This window comes from Coregonus lavaretus (genome assembly GCF_964263955.1).
Source record: "Coregonus lavaretus genome assembly, chromosome: 26".
In the NCBI taxonomy this organism is placed as follows: domain Eukaryota; kingdom Metazoa; phylum Chordata; class Actinopteri; order Salmoniformes; family Salmonidae; genus Coregonus; species Coregonus lavaretus.
In genome coordinates this window covers 23,541,745-23,562,915 of record NC_140013.1, presented here as the reverse complement: position 1 = coordinate 23,562,915, position 21,171 = coordinate 23,541,745, and the positions used below count along the sequence as shown (strand labels likewise).

At 41.7% G+C, this 21,171-nt stretch overlaps 1 protein-coding gene across 1 annotated transcript in view; it reads right to left on the bottom strand.

The window, feature by feature from the left end:
- The window catches only part of LOC311102158 (membrane-associated phosphatidylinositol transfer protein 3-like), a 164,463-nt gene that overhangs the window by 18,430 nt on the left and 124,862 nt on the right, over positions 1-21,171 (bottom strand). Inside the window, exons 11-13 of the mRNA XM_084143397.1 lie at positions 4,723-4,920; positions 3,791-3,939; positions 1,597-1,713 (exon numbers count right to left, since the gene is read on the bottom strand). Coding sequence (XP_083999523.1) covers positions 1,597-1,713; positions 3,791-3,939; positions 4,723-4,920 — 464 coding nt within the window. The remainder of the gene's footprint in view (positions 1-1,596; positions 1,714-3,790; positions 3,940-4,722; positions 4,921-21,171) is intronic.

Genomic DNA, 21,171 nt, shown 5'->3' with positions numbered 1-21,171 from the left:
TTGTTAGGTTTGTGTTGTGTGTAATTGTTCGTGACGTGGTTGCGCTACCCGTGTCGGTACGCTATTTTTCCTGAGCTTCCTCCTTGTTGTGTGAGGAGAGATTTACGCACCTGTGTGTGCGCTTGTAGTTACGCCTGTGTGCGTCTTTTTGCCTCCGGGCTGTTTTGGATTAATTTTCGTGCTCAGTAAAGTCTTGTTGGACTTACCCTCTGCTGCCTGCGCCTGATTCTACACCACACCCATACACAGCACCGTGACAATACTCTTAAAACATAGCTCCATGAGCCTAGTTTGAGCTCACTAACCAATGTTGTAGACTGATGTGATGTGTTAGTCTCTGTATCATGAATAGTGGGACCTCAGCTAATGTCATCTAATGACGCAGGTAAACATTTTGCATATTGATTAAGTTTGTCAATTAATCCTCGCTAGTACCGAGCCATGCTGAAGCTGTGGCACACACACACATACACACACACACTGGAAATACACACACAGAGTTCTACACACTGGCATGTCTGCAGCTCTATCACTATCCCCTGGATGAGCTGGCAAAGCCCAGATGAAGTATATACATGTTACCAGGAGACTGTATAGCAATACAGCAATAACAGATATCATATTCAGGTCATGTTCTCCAAGCTGCTCCTCCTCCAGCTGTTGCTCCTCTACCACTTACACAAGAGACAAAGATCACAGGCTTAGAGGCTGGAGCAGTGCATGTAAGACACAGTCCAAAAATAAAACCTACGGCCAGTTTCCTTAAACATAGATATGTTCCAGTGGGCCACGCAGTACATAATATAACAGGACAAAAGCCCATTGTTATTGAATTATTTCCTTTGAATATACTGTGACTAAAAGATGGCCCAGAAATAGACTGGGCTGACCTTTCAGCCTGGCAGTAGTCATGTTGTCTTTTATGGTGGAGTATCAGTTCATTTTTTTGTTGTGCTAGCATCAATGATCCAAGGTGAAACAATGGGTCTTCTTTCTGACATTTAGGTCTCAGCCCACAGATTGACACACAAGAAACAATTGCACAAGATTGCAGAAGATCTTCGCCCATTCAGTGTTGGTGTATTTGTTTGCTCAACTAAAAGAGACCAAAGCTATTGAGGCAGAAATTACTACAGCTGTGAAAAGATGTGTGAAGCTGATGGTAAGAGTGCGTGTGTACCCGTGTGTGTGCGTACGTGTGTGCTCGCGTGACTTAGTGTGTACGCGCACACATCCTTATCGCTTTATCTCTGACTGAGATTCAATTAGAAAAAGTTTGATTGTCTCGAGCAGATTTCAGCTAAAGATTATTCAATATTTATTGGAATTTCTTCATACAGGGATTGAACAGAATATAATCTGCTTCTTTCTCCAATACACACAGTAGGGTGTGTCCAAAATGCCACCCTTTTCTCTATATAGCGCACTTCTTTTATCCAGGGCCCTGGTCAAAAGTAGTATTGTACACTATATAGGGAATAGGGTGCCATTTTGGACACAGCCATAGAATCCACAGTGTGGGGATAAAGGTGATATTGACACTTCCTACCGAACTGTCCTTTATCTTCCATGAAAAACTCATGTTGGTTTCCTCACCCTCAGTTTGACAGGCGTCCTCCTGCGAAGCCACTTCTCCCGTGGGCTAGATGGAGAGAAGGGGGCTGAGTCCTTGCTGTCAGCTTCCTGGGTCTTCACACTGTCGCATCGCATGAGCTGCATGGACACACGCATGCACACAAGCATGCACACACACACACACACATACACACACGGTTCATTAATCCACCGCCGGCCTAGTCCACTCAGTATGACGGCACTTCTCAAACAGAATCCCTAGTCTACATTTAGGCACCTGATGCATATTTATCAGTGGAGTGGCATACATATACTAGACAGTCACATGACCTACAGACAAAACAATGACATGGAATTTTCATCCTCTGGTGCTCTAACACAATTGAGAGAGAATGAAACTAGGACTGTCATTATCTTGAGGCGTACACTGTCACAGCTGCTAACAGGAGCTCATTTGTCAAGAGGAAGATTGAGGCACATTAAGCTAGAGGATGATCCGTTATGAAGTGGACTACATGTACATAAAATCTCAGAAGTTGAGAGAAAATAACTTGTCTATCTTTAGCCTAATCAATGTGTAGCCAGGTAAATGAAACAGCCGGGCTAATGAAACAGCCGGGCTAATGAAACAGCCGGGCTAATGAAACAGCCGGGCTAATGAAACAGCCGGGCAAATGAAACAGCCGGGTAAATGAAACAGCCGGGCAAATGAAACAGCCGGGCAAATGAAACAGCCGGGCTAATGAAACAGCCGGGCTAATTATGTGTTTTCAAAGAGGAGGAGAGGAAAGGACAGGTCGCAGTGAGGGAAGGAGCTTTACTCCATGACTGCATTAACGAGATCCTAGTTTAAGGTTCAACCTCTTATTACACAGCAATTGTGGTCCTCTGTAGCTTAATTGGTAGAGCATGGCACTTGTAACGCCAGGGTAGTGGGTTCAATCCCCGGGAAAACCCATACGTAAAAATGTATGCACACATGACTGTAAGTCGCTTTGGATAAAAGCGTTTATAAATGGCATATTATTATATTATATTATAAAGAATAGGTCATTGATTTTACTTAATTCAAACTTGACCAGCCGTTAGGTATGGTACAGTAAGTAAATAAAAAGGGCAGTAAGTTTGTGCGAACCACTGGGAGTAAGTTTGTGCGAACCACTGGGAGTAAGTTTGTGCGAACCACTGGGAGTAAGTTTGTGCGAACCACTGGGAGTAAGTTTGTGCGAACCACTGGGAGTAAGTTTGTGCGAACCACTGGGAGTAAGTTTGTGCGAACCACTGGGAGTAAGTTTGTGCGAACCACTGGGAGTAAGTTTGTGTGAACCACTGGGAGTAAGTTTGTGTGAACCACTGGGAGTAAGTTTGTGTGAACCATAAGTTCCATATGTATCCATTTCCCTGATGTAATATCGATGGGAGCTGAAACCCACTGATCCAAGATAAGAATCAGTTTTCACGGCAGAGATAGATAACACTTCTTTATTTCCTGTGTACTCTCTGATTCCCCTCACGTCACTCTCCCACACAAAAGACTGCGGCACCGCAGCAGCAGCAGCCAACACCATGGCTGCATCCCAAATGGAACTTTATTCCCTATAAAGTGCACTTCTTTTGGGCCCTGGTCAAAATAAGTGCACTATATAGGGAATAGGGTGCCATTTGAGACACAACCCCTTACTGTAGTGGGAGGCTGCTCTTGTCTCTTCTCATTGCTCTCTAATTACCAAGTTAAAAGGATGTCAGTGGTCAGGAGGGGTTTTAATAGGAAACGACACACTGGCTGGTTTTACTCACTTTGTGAGGGTCTGAGGATACCAGTAGCAGACCCACACACACCTCCTACATACACATAATACAAGCACACACAAACCCTCACACACACGTATCTACATTTGACATTTTAGTCAATTAGCAGATGCTCTTATCCAGAGCGACTTACAGGAGCAATTAGGATTAAGTGCCTTGCTCAAGGGCACATCAACATATTTTTCACCTAGTCAGCTCTGGGATTTGAACCAGCAACCTTTCGGTTACTGGCCCAACCTCTTAATTGCTAGGCTACCTGCCGCTCATATGCATGCACGTATGCATGCAAGCACACACAACCACAATCCACAGCACAAATAATGACTGTTGATGATCTGAATTCCAGTCCCAAAAGTCAGGACACACACACAGACACACATAAATATGGGGGGGGGGGGTGTCTTACCTGTCGGAGCACAAACGCAGCTACATCAGTGGACTCCCAGTAGGAGGCATGGAAGAGATGAGGCAGTGCCACGGTGGGGAAGGAGGTCAACACGTCTGGACAGTACAGAGCATAGTCCAACCTCTTAGAGCCCCACCAGCTACTGGAAACTGAGGTACACACACAGACACACACACAGACACACCCGCACACACACACACACCGACAGACAAACATACAGAAGGGAGAGAATTAACACAGGCATATCAAGATAAGGTTTTCTTGGAGTTATTTGAAGTGATTTGTGGCTACTAATGGTATTATTCATCCGGTCTTTTAGCCACCACAGTATTAGCAACAGAAGTAGGTTAATCTGATGTAAAATCTGGGGAGGCACAGTTGGGTCTCATGAGTCTGGCTATATCTACCCACCATAGATAATTGATAACATTTTGTTACATTTTAGCAGACGCTCTTATCCAGAGAGACATACAGTTAGTGAGTGCATACATTATTTGTTATACTGGCCCCCCGTGGGAATCGAACCCACAACCCTGGCATTGCAAACGCCATGCTCTACCAATTTAGATACATCCCTGCTGACCATTCCCTCCCCTACCCTGGACGACACTGGGCCAATTGTGCGCCGCCCCATGGGTCTCCCGGTCGCGGCCGGCTACGACAGAGCCTGGATTCAAACCAGGATCTCTAGTGGCACAGCGATGCAGTGCCTTAGAACACTGCGCCACTCGGGATAAATTAATAATGTATAAAGCGTAGCCCGAATGTGCCCTTTTGTTCTAATTGCTAATGAGCAGTCTCCCCACCCCCACCCCCCCCCCTCTCTCTCTCTCTCTCTCGCTCTCTCTCTTCCTATCTCAGTCTTTCTCTTTCTCTTGCCTCTCTCTCTCTCCCTCTCTGTCTGTCTCTCTTTCGTTCTCTTTCCCACTCACTGTTGGTGATGGTGCTACTCATCCGGCCCACAGAGCAGAAGGACGTCTCACTGTCCACGCTGGTCACACTGGCCCTGCGCCCTCCTCCTCCTCCTCCCCTCCCACTGCTGTCTGTTTCAGGGGAGGGGGGCACGGTCGGGGCACCAGGACTGGGCTCTGCCTCCAGGAACACCTCTGGGTGGCTCTGGATACCGTCAGCTAGAGAGAGAGAGGGAGAGAGGGAGAGAGAGAGAGAGGGAGAGAGATAGATAGGAAGAAAGAATGAGAGAGAGGGAGAGGGAGGGAGAATTCAATTATATAACAATGGACTAGTAACGTTCTCTGTGAATCAATGCTGTTACATGGTCTAATAGGAGAGTATGTGTTATTGGCTTGTTTTGTGTGTTCCAGAGGAAGGCCTTGGACACACACAGTGTCAGGTAATTAGGTTGGGCTTGTAATGATTCAGGGATTGTGACCGATGGTGACGACCAATCAACACACCCAACCCCAGGAGCTGGGAGAGAAGTCAGTGAGGGAAACTGTAAACAACTACACTACAGCCCAGATGGACCTAGTTCCTCATCACCTTTAACCCTGTATGTTTGGATGGATGTGTTTGTTTTGTACCCCCTCTGTACAGGCATTGTTTGCTCTGTAGACCTGTAGATGGAAGGAGGAAACTTTTATTTCCCCTGTGATATATATGGTTGTATCAGAGAACATGGATCTGAAGAATAGTCTCTAAGAGACATGGCATAGTAGAAGCAGATTGCATCAATAATATAATTATTAGAGAGACAAGTGACCGCTCCCTCTGTTCAATGATACATTTATGTTGAACTTCACAAGAGCCTCTCTGGAATAAAGAAGGAGAGTGGGAGGGAGGGAGGGAGGGAGGGAGCAAGAGAAAGAGTGATGAAGAGAAAAGAGAGAGACAGATAGACAACAAGGGAAATGTGTAATTTCCTAGACATGTTGAGGCCAATGTATTTTATCTTAATCCATTTCAACTCAACTGTTCATTCTACTTGTTCCGTTGCCCTTATTTTAGCAATAATTGTAATTCCCCCCTTCTATTTTCTTTCCATTCCATATGTCTGTAACAGGTTGACAATATACTCTCTTTCTCTGGCAGTACGATAACTAGGGCTCAGGTCTGGTTGGCATGGTTACAGTTTAGTGTGACAGTACAGTATTGTTGTTTATTGTAATGAAAGGCTGTAGTAAAGGCTATCTGTAGTATAGGCTACAGTGGAGATTTTGCAGGTTTTCCTACTTACAAAGAATGTAGAGGTCTGTAATTTTTATCATAGGTACACTTCAACTGTGAGAGACGGAATCTAAAACAAAAATCCAGAAAATCACATTGTATGATTTTTAAGTAATTAATTTGCATTTTATTGCATGACATAAGTATTTGATACACCAGAAAAGCAGAACTTAATATTTGGTACAGAAACCTTTGTTTGCAATTACAGAGATCATACGTTTCCTGTAGGTCTTGACCAGGTTTGCACACACTGCAGCAGGGATTTTGGCCCACTCCTCCATACAGACCTTCTCCAGATCCTTCAGGTTTCGGGGCTGTCGCTGGGCAATACGGACTTTCAGCTCCCTCCAAACATTTTCTATTGGGTTCAGGTCTGGAGACTGGCTAGGCCACTCCAGGACCTTGAGATGCTTCTTACGGAGCCACTCCTTAGTTGCCCTGGCTGTGTGTTTCGGGTCGTTGTCATGCTGGAAGACCCAGCCACGACCCATCTTCAATGCTCTTACTGAGGGAAGGAGGTTGTTGGCCAAGATCTCGCGATACATGGCCTCATCCATCCTCCCCTCAATACGGTGCAGTCGTCTTGTCCCCTTTTCAGAAAAGCATCCCCAAAGAATGATGTTTCCACCTCCATGCTTCATGGTTGGGATGGTGTTCTTGGGGTTGTACTCATCCTTCTTCTTCCTCCAAACACGGCAAGTGGAGTTTAGACCAAAAAGCTCTATTTTTGTCTCATCAGACCACATGACCTTCTCCCATTCCTCCTCTGGATCATCCAGATGGTCATTGGCAAACTTCAGACGGGCCTGGACATGCGCTGGCTTGAGCAGGGGGACCTTGCGTGCGCTGCAGGATTTTAATCCATGACGGCATAGTGTGTTACTAATAGTTTTCTTTGAGACTGTGGTCCCAGCTCTCTTCAGGTCATTGACCAGGTCCTGCCGTGTAGTTCTGGGCTGATCCCTCACCTTCATCTTGAACTTCTTCCATTTTCTAATAATTGCGCCAACAGTTGTTGCCTTCTCACCAAGCTGCTTGCCTATTGTCCTGTAGCCCATCCCAGCCTTGTGCAGGTCTATAATTGTATCCCTGATGTCCTTACACAGCTCTCTGGTCTTGGCCATTGTGGAGAGGTTGGAGTCTGTTTGATTGAGTGTGTGGACAGGTGTCTTTTATACAGGTAACAAGTTCAAACAGGTGCAGTTAATACAGGTAATGAGTGGAGAACAGGAGGGCTTCTTAAAGAAAAACTAACAGGTCTGTGAGAGCCGGAATTCTTACTGGTTGGTAGGTGATCAAATACTTATGTCATGCAATAAAATGCAAATTAATTACTTAAAAATCATACAATGTGATTTTCTGGATTTTTGTTTTAGATTCCGTCTCTCACAGTTGAAGTGTACCTATGATAAAAATTACAGACCTCTACATGCTTTGTAAGTAGGAAAACCTGCAAAATCGGCAGTGTATCAAATACTTGTTCTCCCCACTGTATCTGAGTGCATCCATATTGTTCCAATCAATTATCCAGCTCTGGCAACACTATCTGAGCCTGCCTGTCAGGGTTGGTCCTACAAAGCCAGAGCCCCCTGATGGGAGAGCATAATATACAAGGAAATTCTCAAAGCTGCTAATGAGAACCTTGATGACCTTGTACCTAGCCGGTGGCGATTCCGGTGGGGTACCCCCACCCAGGTAGTGGCAGTGCTGGCAACACTGGCTGCAGTAACCCATGGGGAGGGGGTCACACTCGGACAATCAGAGAGGGGGCTTATTATTGTGGCCCAAGTGGCACAAAATAATCAAAGGTCTGACTGCACGGAGATGCTTGGGGAAAATGGTTACAACGGGGTACCAGAGTGTTTGTGTCTCAGGTGAAGAGGGTGGATCTGAACTCCATCACCTAGGACTTGACATAGATTAAATAGATTAATCAAATCTCACATTGTTGTCCATTTTTGCTCAATCTTGCATGCTTTCTCAAACAGCTGTAACTGTATATGCATTCGTAAATCAGGTCCTTTCTTGAGTTGGGCTCTGGGATATAACAACCGTTGAGCATCTGATCTTATGGTTGATTGTGGAGGAAAGGGGTTGAGTGTGTTAGAGTATGTGCGTGTATGTTTATCCCACATCTGTTGCAAGGGGGTAAGGATGTTAGGGAGAATATAGGATGAACCACAATAATTGTTTGCTAAAATAATAATTGCTTGTCAAAAATGTAATGGAATACAACGGCAATCTGGGTTATAGGTTAAAATCCTACGCATGAACTGCCGACATTATTACGCATATTAATCGATAATGATGGAAAATAAGATATGCAAGATATTTGAATGGATATATTTTTTCAAATAGCTATATATACAGTGAGGGAAAAAAGTATTTGATCCCCTGCTGATTTTGCACATTTGCCCACTGACAAAGAAATGATCAGTCTATAATTGTAATGGTAGGTTTATTTGAACAGTGAGAGACAGAATAACAACAAAAAAATCCAGAAAAAAATGAGGGAAATAAGTATTTGACCCCCTCTCAATCAGAAAGATTTCTGGCTCCCAGGTGTCTTTTATACAGGTAACGAGCTGAGATTAGCAGCACACTCTTAAAGGGAGTGCTCCTAATCTCAGCTTGTTACCTGTATAAAAGACACCTGTCCACAGAAGCAATCAATCAATCAGATTCCAAACTCTCCACCATGGCCAAGACCAAAGAGCTCTCCAAGGATGTCAGGGACAAGATTGTAGACCTACACAAGGCTGGAATGGGCTACAAGACCATCGCAAAGCAGCTTGGTGAGAAGGTGACAACAGTTGGTGCGATTATTCACAAATGGAAGAAACACAAAATAACTGTCAATCTCCCTCGGCCTGGGGCTCCATGCAAGGTCTCACCTCGTGGAGTTGCAATGATCATGAGAACGGTGAGGAATCAGCCCAGAACTACACGGGAGGATCTTGTCAATGATCTCAAGGCAGCTGGGACCATAGTCACCAATAAAACAATTGGTAACACACTGGCCTAGCCAGTCTCCAGACCTTAATCCCATAGAAAATCTGTGGAGGGAGCTGAAGGTTCGAGTTGCCAAACGTCAGCCTCGAAACCTTAATGACTTGGAGAAGATCTGCAAAGAGGAGTGGAACAAAATCCCTCCTGAGATGTGGGCAAACCTGGTGGCCAACTACAAGAAACGTCTGACCTCTGTGATTGCCAACAAGGGTTTTGCCACCAAGTACTAAGTCATGTTTTGCAGAGGGGTCAAATACTTATTTCCCTCATTAAAATGCAAATCAATTTATAACATTTTTGACATGCATTTTTCTGGATTTTGTTGTTGTTATTCTGTCTCTCACTGTTCAAATAAACCTACCATTAAAATTATAGACTGATCATGTCTTTGTCAGTGGGCAAATGTACAAAATCAGCAGCGGATCAAATACTTTTTTCCCTCACTGTATATATATTGAGGTGAGAGCATTGGAAATGCTTTTGGCGGTTGACCTGCTTCTGTTTTGTGGGTGGCACTGTGTGCTGTTTTCAATGGATGGGTCCTGGCCTCTCGGGGGCCTAGGGATTCGGGGGGACAGGGGTGGTATGCTGATCACTGGGATGACGGCCCAACTTGGGATGGTGAGGGCCTTTAGCGGGGAATTAGTGGAGAACAATTGGAGGGTTACTTAGTAGCAATGCAAATATCATGGTACAGCTATATGGACAGTCAATCGCTATGGTATTTTTTATTGGTAAATTTACAAACATATATATTGATAAATAGATTTGAAACTTGTATCCCATTATGGTATGTGGTGAAATAAGTATAGCCAGTTATAATTGTAATGGCTTAGCAGATAATAACAAAAGAAGAACAATATTTACATGGCTCCAAGAGAAGGAATATAATATCTATTGTTTACAGGAAACTCATTCAACATGAAGTTGCGTGGAAAAAGGAATGGGGGGGGGAAATATACTTCTCCCATGGGCAAAGAAACTCAAAAGGGGTGATGATATTAATTAACAGTAATTTCGATCCGAATGTGCAAATTGTCCAAACAGATAAGCAAGGTAGATGGATTATTTTAAATATGTTATTGGACCATAAACAGATATGGCTCATTAACCTTTACGGACCAAATAATGATGATCCACACTTCTTTGACAATATATATAATAAATTATCAACTCTGCAAGCAATTCAAGACTCTATTATTATGGTGGGAGATTATAATACCGTTTTAAATAGCTCAATGGACCGTAAAGGAAATCACACTACAAACAATCACCCTCATGCTCTTAAGGAAATCGTGAATGTCATGGATACATTAGAACTAGTAGATATCTGGAGGCTTAAATATCCTGATCTAGTGAGATATACATGGCGGAGACTCAATCAAGCTAGTCGTCTTGAATTCTTTCAAATGTCATTCTCGTTGGCACCAAAAGTTTAAAAAGTGTTGATAGGGGACAGAATGCGGTCGGACCATCATATAATTGGCATATACATTACTCTTACTGAATTTCCACGTGGGCGAGGATATTGGAAATTTAATCAAAGCCTATTGGATGATAACTTGTTTTTAACTAGGACAGAGGAATTTATAACCGACATAACATAGGTACAGCAAATCCCCTTATTGTATGGGACACCTTTAAATGTGCCTTTAGAGGCCATGCAATTCAGTACTCATCTCCAAAACAAAAGCTATTTAGGTCAAAAGAGTCCACTCTAACAAAGGAAATAGAAGGTCTAACAGAACAGATAGATAGCAATAAAAACTGTAACACAGAGGCTCAGAATAAATTAGAGGAAAAACAAAAAGAAATTGAGAAACTTTTTCAAGAAAGATCAAGTGTAATATATTATAAAAATAAAGCAAACTGGATGGAATATGGGGAAAAATGCATCAAATTCTTTTTTAATCTTCAACATAGGAATGCTACCAAAAATGATGTATTGAAACTGGTTACAAATGACGGAGTCACCCATGATTCACCAAATGATATTTTGAAGGAGGAAACAAAGTACTTTAAGCATATGTTTTCGTTTCAGTCGCCTCCATCTCCTCTAACTGAAGCAAATTGTAGAGATTTTTTTCTATTGATAATGTAATAATGTAAAGGTGAAATTACAGAGGAGGAACTTCTGGATGCAATTAAATACTTTAAGTCCGGGAAAACTCCAGGGTTGGATGGCATACCAGTCGAGGTATACCAAACCTTTTTTGATATACTCAGAGGACCGTTATTAGCATTACCACTCCTATGTAAATGGTAGATTATCAGACACTCAAGAAGAAGGTCTGATTTCATTATTACTGAAACAGGATACAAGTGGAAAATATAAAGATCCAGTCCATTTAAAAAATTGGAGGCCCCTTACACTTCAGTGTTGTGATGCAAAAATTCTAGCAAAATGTATGGCGCATAGAATTAAAAAGGTATTGTCGGACATTATTCATTCTAATTAGACTGGTTTTTTACATGGGCGATACATTGGAGATAATATAAGGCAAGTACTGGATACAATAGAACACTATGAAAAATCTGGGAAACCAGGCCTACTATTCATAGCAGACTTCGAAAAGGCATTTGATAAAGTACGACGGGTTTATATATAAATGCCTGGAGCATTTCAATTTTGGACAATCTCTTATAAATTGGGTTAAAATCATGTATAGTAACCCTAAGTGTTAAATAGTAAATAATGGCTATTTCTCAGAAAGTTTTAAACTGTCAAGAGGAGTGAAACAAGGTTGTCCACTATCGGCATATCTATTTATTATTGCCATCGAGATGTTAGCTATTAAAATCAGATCCAACAATAATATCAAGGGATTAGAAATCCAGGGCTTAAAAACAAAGGTGTCATTGTACGCTGATGATTCATGTTTTCTTTTAAATCCACAACTTGAATCCCTCCACAGCCTCATAGAGGATCTAGATACATTTTCTAACCTCTCTGGATTACAACCAAATTATGATAAATGTACTATATTACGTATTGGATCACTAAAAAATAAAAATTTTACATTACCATGTAGTTTACCAATAAAATGGTCTGATGGTGATGTGGATATACTCGGAATACATATCCCAAATGAAATAAATGATCTCACTCCAATACATTTTAATAGAAAGTTAGCAAAAATAGATAAGATCTTGCCACCCTGATTAACTCTTTAGTATTATCCCAGTTTACCTATTTGCTTATGGTCTTGCCTACGCCTAGCGAACAGTTTTTTAAATTATATGAGACATAAATATTCCATTTTATTTGGAACGGCAAGCCAGACAAAATTAAACGGGCCTATTTATATAATGAATATTAATTTGGAGGACAGAAATTATTAAATATTAAAGCATTAGACCTATCACTAAAAGCTTCAGTCATACAAAAGTTATACTTAAATCCGAACTGGTTCTCTAGCAAATTAGTAAGATTGTCTCACCCAATGTTCAAGAATGGCCTTTTCCCCTTTATTCAGATTACAACCTCTCACTTTAAGTTATTTGAAAAGGAAATAATCTCCCAAATATCACTATTTCTAAAACAAGTCATACATTTCAATTTAATCCTCCAGAAACGACAGAACAAATAATGCAACAAATACTATATTGTGGTTTAACTCAAATATACTAATTGATAAAAATCCCTTTAAAAAAAAAAAAAAAAAAAAAAAAGGTATAATCTTCGTAAATGATATTATCGGTAGGACTGGTGGAGTTATGTCGCACATGCAGCTAACAAAAACATATGGAAATGTCTGCTCTACCCAAAATTACAACCAAATAATTGCAGCATTACCGCAAAAATGGAAAAGGAAAGTGGAAGGGGGAAGACATTTTTGACGTACCGATTCCATGGCATAGTGTTTATGAATTGATACGCAAAACGATGCCGGATTCAAAACTTAGAATTTTTCAATTTAAATTATTATATACAATTTTTGCTCCCAATAGAATGTTATTTATATGGGGGATACAATCTTCCCAGCTCTGCAGATTTTGCTGCGAAGAGACAGAATCATTAGATCATTTGTTTTGGTACTGTCCATTTGTAGCTTGTTTTTGGACACAGGTCCAGGAATGACTAAAGGATTGCAAAATTTACCTGGAGCTAACCCTGCAGATAGTCCTCTGTAGCTCAATTGGTAGAGCATGGCGCGTGTAACGCCAGGGTAGTGGGTTCGATGCCCGGGACCACCCATATGTAAAAATGTATGCACACATGACTTTAAGTCGCTTTGGATAAAAGGGTCTGCTAAATGGCATATTATTATTATTATAGCACTACTGGGTGATCTGAAAAGTCATAGTCAATCGATCAATAATATAATAATACTTTTAGCAAAAATGTTTATTTTCAATTTACGATCTGTAGAAACAATGAGAATAGAAAGGTTCTGAATTTTTGTAAAACATCACAGTACAGTTGAAAAATATATGGCAAATAGAAATCCAATATGGATGGTGTTAAGAGATAGATGGGAGGTGTTGAATGGAGCTGAAGGATGGGAGTAATAACAACAACCAACTAGTTTTTCCCAATTGCTAAAACACAATTTTGCAAACTAGGCTGGTTTTATCAAAACACTTAACACAATTCACAAAACCACACACCCAAACTGCAAAATGCCTCATATATCCTGCAAAATGAAGCACTGCAACCAAAACTACATATAACATTATCAAAATCAAACGTTTGCACAAAATGGCACACACTTCATTCATATTACCAGATTTTTGTCTAACCAACTACACACGGTTGGGCATAATGAAAAGCACTCTCATCTTTAGTATGCTTTGCCATAATACTAAAATAGTTCAAATTGTATAAAATTCTTCAGATTGTTCACATGCACAGAAATATTTGCAGATACACACACATGCTGTTGAAACATTATTATTTTATTTTTTTCACCAAACAAGTCAGTGCAACATATGCACAGCAGATATACAGTGGGGAGAACAAGTATTTGATACACTGCCGATTTTGCAGGTTTTCCTACTTACAAAGCATGTAGAGGTCTGTTATTTTTATCATAGGTACACTTCAACTGTGAGAGACGGAATCTAAAACAAAAATCCAGAAAATCACATTGTATAATTTTTAAGTAATTAATTTGCATTTTATTGCATGACATAAGTGGTCCTCTGTAGCTCAGCTGGTAGAGCACGGCGCTTGTAACGCCAAGGTAGTGGGTTCGAGCCCCAGGACCACCCATACACAAAAAAAAAAAAATAATAATAATGTATGCACGCATGACTGTAAGTCGCTTTGGATAAAAGCGTCTGCTAAATGTTTGAACTCGTTACCTGTATAAAAGACACCTGTCCACACACTCAATCAAACAGACTCAAACCTCTCCACAATGGCCAAGACCAGAGAGCTGTGTAAGGACATCAGGGATACGATTATAGACCTGCACAAGGCTGGGATGGGCTACAGGACAATAGGCAAGCAGCCTGGTGAGAAGGCAACAACTGTTGGCGCAATTATTAGAAAATGGAAGAAGTTCAAGATGACGGTCAATCACCCTCGGTCTGGGGCTCCATGCAAGATCTCACCTCGTGGGGCATCAATGATCATGAGGAAGGTGAGGGATCAGCCCAGAACTACACGGCAGGACCTGGTCAATGACCTGAAGAGAGCTGGGACCACAGTCTCAAAGAAAACCATTAGTAACACACTACGCCGTCATGGATTAAAATCCTGCAGTGCACGCAAGGTCCCCCTGCTCAAGCCAGCGCATGTCCAGGCTCGTCTGAAGTTTGCCAATGACCATCTGGATGATCCAGAGGAGGAATGGGAGAAGGTCATGTGGTCTGATGAGACAAAAATAGAGCTTTTTGGTCTAAACTCCACTCGCTGTGTTTGGAGGAAGAAGAAGGATGAGTACAACCCCAAGAACACCATCCCAACCGTGAAGCATGGAGGTGGAAACATCATTCTTTGGGGATGCTTTTCTGCAAAGGGGACAGGACAACTGCACCGTATTGAGGGGAGGATGGATGGGGCCATGTATCGCGAGATCTTGGCCAACAACCTCCTTCCTCAGTAAGAGCATTGAAGATGGGTCGTGGCTGGGTCTTCCAGCATGACAACGACCCGAAACACACAGCCAGGGCAACTAAGGAGTGGCTCCGTAAGAAGCATCTCAAGGTCCTGGAGTGGCCTAGCCAGTCTCCAGACCTGAACCCAATAGAAAATCTTTGGAGGGAGCTGAAAGTCCGTATTGCCCAGCGACAGCCCCGAAACCTGAAGGATCTGGAGAAGGTCTGTATGGAGGAGTGGGCCAAAATCCCTGCTGCAGTGTGTGCAAACCTGGTCAAGACCTACAGGGAACGTATGATCTCTGTAATTGCAAACAAAGGTTTCTGTACCAAATATTAAGTTCTGCTTTTCTGATGTATCAAATACTTATGTCATGCAATAAAATGCAAATTAATTACTTAAAAATCATACAATGTGATTTTCTGGATTTTTGTTTTAGATTCCATCTCTCACAATTTACCTATGTAGTGTACCTATGATAAAAATTACAGACCTCTACATGCTTTGTAAGTAGGAAAACCTGCAAAATCAGCAGTGTATGAAATACTTGTTCTCCCCACTGTATTTACATTGGACTGAACAAGAATATGCTCACAAAAAACAGTAAACTGAAAAGAAAATTGCAGAAAAAATTTGCAGAAAAAATATAAAGAAAAAAAAAGAGGCAAGAAAAATAATTAGGCAGCATCTTGCCACACAGCTGGGTCTGGCCACAACGCCTCGTCCACATCACAGGCAATATCTTCCCTTGCCAGACATCGAGGGAAGAAGCGCCTTGAGTGCCTTATCCATCCCTGAATCGCACCCACATCAATCTCATCACATGCCTCTACCATAGTGATAGATTAATTTGTATTTTAAGAATAATGACTAAAGGATTTCACCCCAAATACAGTATAAATGTGTGAACGGTGTTAGAGTTATAATGTAGTGTCAACCCACTAACAGAGGGGGAGGAGTTAGAAACTGCTGAGAAAGCATTCCAGAGTGAAGGGGACTGAGGAGCTGTTTAAAGGTGGGCGGAGCAAAGTGCCTTTGTGTGTCAGGGGGTATAAAGGCTGTGTATGTATTTTTTGGCACCAGAGCTCTCAATGAATAAAAATATAGATCATTCTTGCTGGTTACGGACCTTTGTTTAATTCATGATTAAACCAGAGAATTTACACCCACTGGGAATTATTCAGAGCATTAAGTTTGATTAATTAGAGATAGAAATTCTCGTGACACATAGCCTGCACAAGAGGCATGCGCACAAAGGGCTGCCAGTCGTATATCTTCCACCGCCATGCCGAAAATAACTCTTCTATAGGGTTCAGAAATGGTGAGTATGGTGGGAGGTATTGCACGAGAAATGGTGAGTGGTCAGCAAACCAGTTTTGGACTGGGGCTGCACGATGAAAGCTCACGTTGTCCCATACTACAACGGACCGGGTTTTTTATGGTCTGCATCATTCAAACGCTCTGGTGGTATGAGAATGTTGTGGAGTCTGTCCAGAAATGTGAGAATATGGGCTGTGTTGTATGGTCCAAGGTTGGCATGACGGTGGAGGACACCATGCGTATTGGAGATGGCAGCACACATTGTGATGTTCCCACCACGTTGGCCAGGAATATCTATAATGGCTCTGTGGCCAATGACGTTTCTCCCCCTTCTTCTGGTCTTTGCTAGGTTGAACCTAGCCTCATCTATAAAGGTGAACTCATGTGGGATTGCATGAGCATCCATTTCCAGTACTCCCTGAAAACAAAGAACAAAAGCAGTCAATATGGTGTTATCCAGTACACTGGGAAACAATGTTGCGTGTAGTGTACTGCAGTCAATATTGTACTTACATCCACATATGCTCATCTGACCTCTGTTTCTTTGAGAGTTTCTCTCAAACGGCACCTTATAAAGTTGTTTCATTCTGATTTGGTTTCGCTTGAGAATGCGAGCCAATGTGGACAGACTGACTCGTTGAATGTTGTTGAATATGGTGTGGCTTTGAATTTCTCGTAATCTGATTTCATTATTTTCCAAAACCAAGTTTACAATGGCAGCTTCCTGTACCCCGGTGAACATTTGGCCCCTTCCTCCACCATGGTTGCGTCTCTCAGTCCTTTAGAAAAACAAAAAAAACAAAAATATAGGGCTTGGACAATGTAGCCTAAAGATATTTCCCCCACAGTAGAGTAAATTGTACAGGAAACTTGTGCAGTTAGTGTATGATATCAGCCATTCATGAAGTAAACAGGTGTCACCCAACTGATACACTATGACATGGGGTGTACTACATAGTGTTAAATACATTTTGGTTACATACCTGTACTCCAGTCTAAATGTCCGGATGACACAGGCGACAGTAAAACGGCTCAAGTTGGGCTGCACTCTCTGTCCAGCCTCTCGCTTTGTCAGCCCATGGTTGATGACATGATCAACTAAGGTTGCTCTGATTTCATTTGAAAGTTGATGTCTTCTTTGGCCATGAACTCCTCTACCAGCTCTACTCCTACCTCTCACTCTTCCTCCCCCTCTCATTCTCATTCTCACCCTCCCTCTTCCTCTTCCTCTCTCTGCAATGTCTTCCATTGTTGTTGTAAAACAAAAGGTGCTCACCTGTGGTCTTTAAATAGTGCTTACTTCCTGATTGAAGTGGTAACAATTAACCATTGAGGTGTTTGGCCAGGTGGCACATGTATTGGCCAATTAGCTCATGTAGTGTCATTTTGAATGGCAGTGTTTTGAAATGGCAAACATGTGACTTTATGTCAGATTGTTGTGTCTTATGCAGAGAACCGTGGGCAGTGCATTTAAAAAGTGCCATTTTGAATTGCAAAATGTGTGTAAAGCAGAAAATGTGTATAGACTTTTGGAGGTTTTGCTCTCTGTGTGTCAGTTTAAATAATTGTGCTGTGCATGTCATTTTAGTGTGTTAGCAATTGGAAAAAACTGTAACAACAAGATAACTAATGTAAAGCATACTGTATCCATAATAAGTTGAGAGCTTTTGTGAAAGAGCACAGTTAGAAAAATATGGCATATAGAAGCAAACCAGATGGACATCATGAAAATGATCGGAGGAAGTTCAGGAGGAAAAACAAACAAAATATAATTATTGTAGAATTTGACTGTGTCCATAAAATTTATATAGTATGTATGGGCTGGAAGTAGAGGCCTAAGCGTTGTTGTTCACTAGTTTACTCCAATTGGGGAAGGGGTGGTGGAAAGTAATGAAGGGAAATATAATTTAAAAAAGGATATGTGTGTGTGTGTATGGATGTATGTATATATGTATGTATGTGTATGTATGTGTATATGTGTATGTGTATGAGTGTATATATATATATATATATGTGTGCATGTACAGTGGGGAAAAAAAGTATTTAGTCAGCCACCAATTGTGCAAGTTCTCCCACTTAAAAAGATGAGAGAGGCCTGTAATTTTCATCATAGGTACACGTCAACTATGACAGACAAATTGAGAAAAAAATATCCAGAAAATCACATTGTAGGATTTTTAATGAATTTATTTGCAAATTATGGTGGAAAATAAGTATTTGGTCACCTACAAACAAGCAAGATTTCTGGCTCTCACAGACCTGTAACTTCTTCTTTAAGAGGCTCCTCTGTCCTCCACTCGTTACCTGTATTAATGGCACCTGTTTGAACTTGTTATCAGTATAAAAGACACCTGTCCACAACCTCAAACAGTCACACTCCAAACTCCACTATGGCCAAGACCAAAGAGCTGTCAAAGGACACCAGAAACAAAATTGTAGACCTGCACCAGGCTGGGAAGACTGAATCTGCAATAGGTAAGCAGCTTGGTTTGAAGAAATCAACTGTGGGAGCAATTATTAGGAAATGGAAGACATACAAGACCACTGATAATCTCCCTCGATCTGGGGCTCCACGCAAGATCTCACCCCGTGGGGTCAAAATGATCACAAGAACGGTGAGCAAAAATCCCAGAACTACATGGGGGGAGCTAGTGAATGACCTGCAGAGAGCTGGGACCAAAGTAACAAAGCCTACCATCAGTAACACACTACGCCGCCAGGGACTCAAATCCTGCAGTGCAGACGTGTCCCCCTGCTTAAGCCAGTACATGTCCAGGCCCGTCTGAAGTTTGCTAGAGTACATTTGGATGATCCAGAAGAGGATTGGGAGAATGTCATATGGTCAGATGAAACCAAAATAGAACTTTTTGGTAAAAACTCAACTCGTCGTGTTTGGAGGACAAAGAATGCTGAGTTGCATCCAAAGAACACCATACCTACTGTGAAGCATGGGGGTGGAAACATCATGCTTTGGGGCTGTTTTTCTGCAAAGGGACCAGGACGACTGATCCGTGTAAAGGAAAGAATGAATGGGGCCATGTATCGTTAGATTTTGAGTGAAAACCTCCTTCCATCAGCAAGGGCATTGAAGATGAAACATGGCTGGGTCTTTCAGCATGACAATGATCCCAAACACACCGCCCGGGCAACGAATGAGTGGCTTCGTAAGAAGCATTTCAAGGTCCTGGAGTATTCTAGCCAGTCTCCAGATCTCAACCCCATAGAAAATCTTTGGAGGGAGTTGAAAGTCCGTGTTGCCCAGCGACAGCCCCAAAACATCACTGCTCTAGAGGAGATCTGCATGGAGGAATGGGCCAAAATACCAGCAACAGTGTGTGAAAACCTTGTGAAGACTTACAGAAAACGTTTGACCTGTGTCATTGCCAACAAAGGATTTATAACAAAGTATTGAGAAACTTTTGTTATTGACCAAATACTTGTTTTCCACCATAATTTGCAAATAAATTCATTAAAAATCCTACAATGTGATTTTCTGGAAAAAAAAATCTCATTTTGTCTGTCATAGTTGACGTGTACCTATGAGGAAAATTACAGGCCTCTCTCATCTTTTTAAGTGGGAGAACTTGCACAATTGGTGGCTGACTAAATACTTTTTTCCCCCACTGTATATGTATATATGTATGTATATATATATATAATAAAAATAAAAAATAAATATATATATATATATATATATATATTTGCGAGAAAAAAAAACATATGGGGGATTGGAAGTGATGCAGACAATTACATTGATGGAAGTTACAATCTATCTGAAATATTAGAGCTGATTTACCCCCTAAAAAAATGTAAAAAAATTAATAAAATAAAAACACTATCATTAGCCTTCTGTAACAACTTTGCTATGGTGTACTGTACTGTAGACAGAAAGAGGGAGGGGAAGGACAAAGCCAGTGATTTGAGTGAGAAAAAAAAAAGCATTGACATACCAATATCCATAAAAGCAACCCAATAACAATATCCAATATCCTACTGGGTGTCTCCCAAACGGCCCTGGTCAAAAGTAGTGCACTATAGGGAATAGGGAACCATTTGGGATGCAGCCACAGTCTGTTGTCGGTCTGTCCTCTGTCTCAATTATATGTAAGGCACTTGCGTATAGCATGGTAATCTCTCTCATTACATTTAACATTGACTGACTGTTCCTCTGAAAGGAACAGACAGTCTGAGTGTCTGCCTGGGGAACATTCCATTGCGTGTCTGCCTGAATGTCTGCCTGGAGAACTTTCCATTAAGCACAGCCATATTTAAGGGCAGGTCTTTGTGTGTATGATGTACGTGTGTGTGTGTGTGTGTGTGTGTGTGTGTGTGTGTGTCAACAGGTGCATGCATGCGTGCATGCATTTGTCATACATGTATGTGTATGTGTGGGTGATTACTGGTTACCGAGCGGTGAATTACTGGATGCCACAGATGTAGAGGTTGGACCAGACCCTGTTTGATGACATGTTTCTCAACAGGCTATGGCCTCTCCATGTTGAGCCAGTGGGTCCATCAGTAGCCAGGTATTTCGTTTTTACATTATGACAGGGGCAGTAGAACACAGAAAGGCTGGATGATTTCTATTATGGGGAGCAGTGGGGAGGGGATGCGGGGCGAACAGTTTGAGAGAGCAACATGGATGGAGATATGGAGATATACAATGAGAGCATGTGCCTGTATCAGAATGCTAAACAGGGAGCAGTGCATCTCCACCTCTACTGGTCATCTGTTAGAGGACTCCCATTTGTATCCTCTATATAATCAGCTATCTATGGAGAGGGAATGTGTGTGCTGGATGTTTGTTTTGATGATGCTTGAT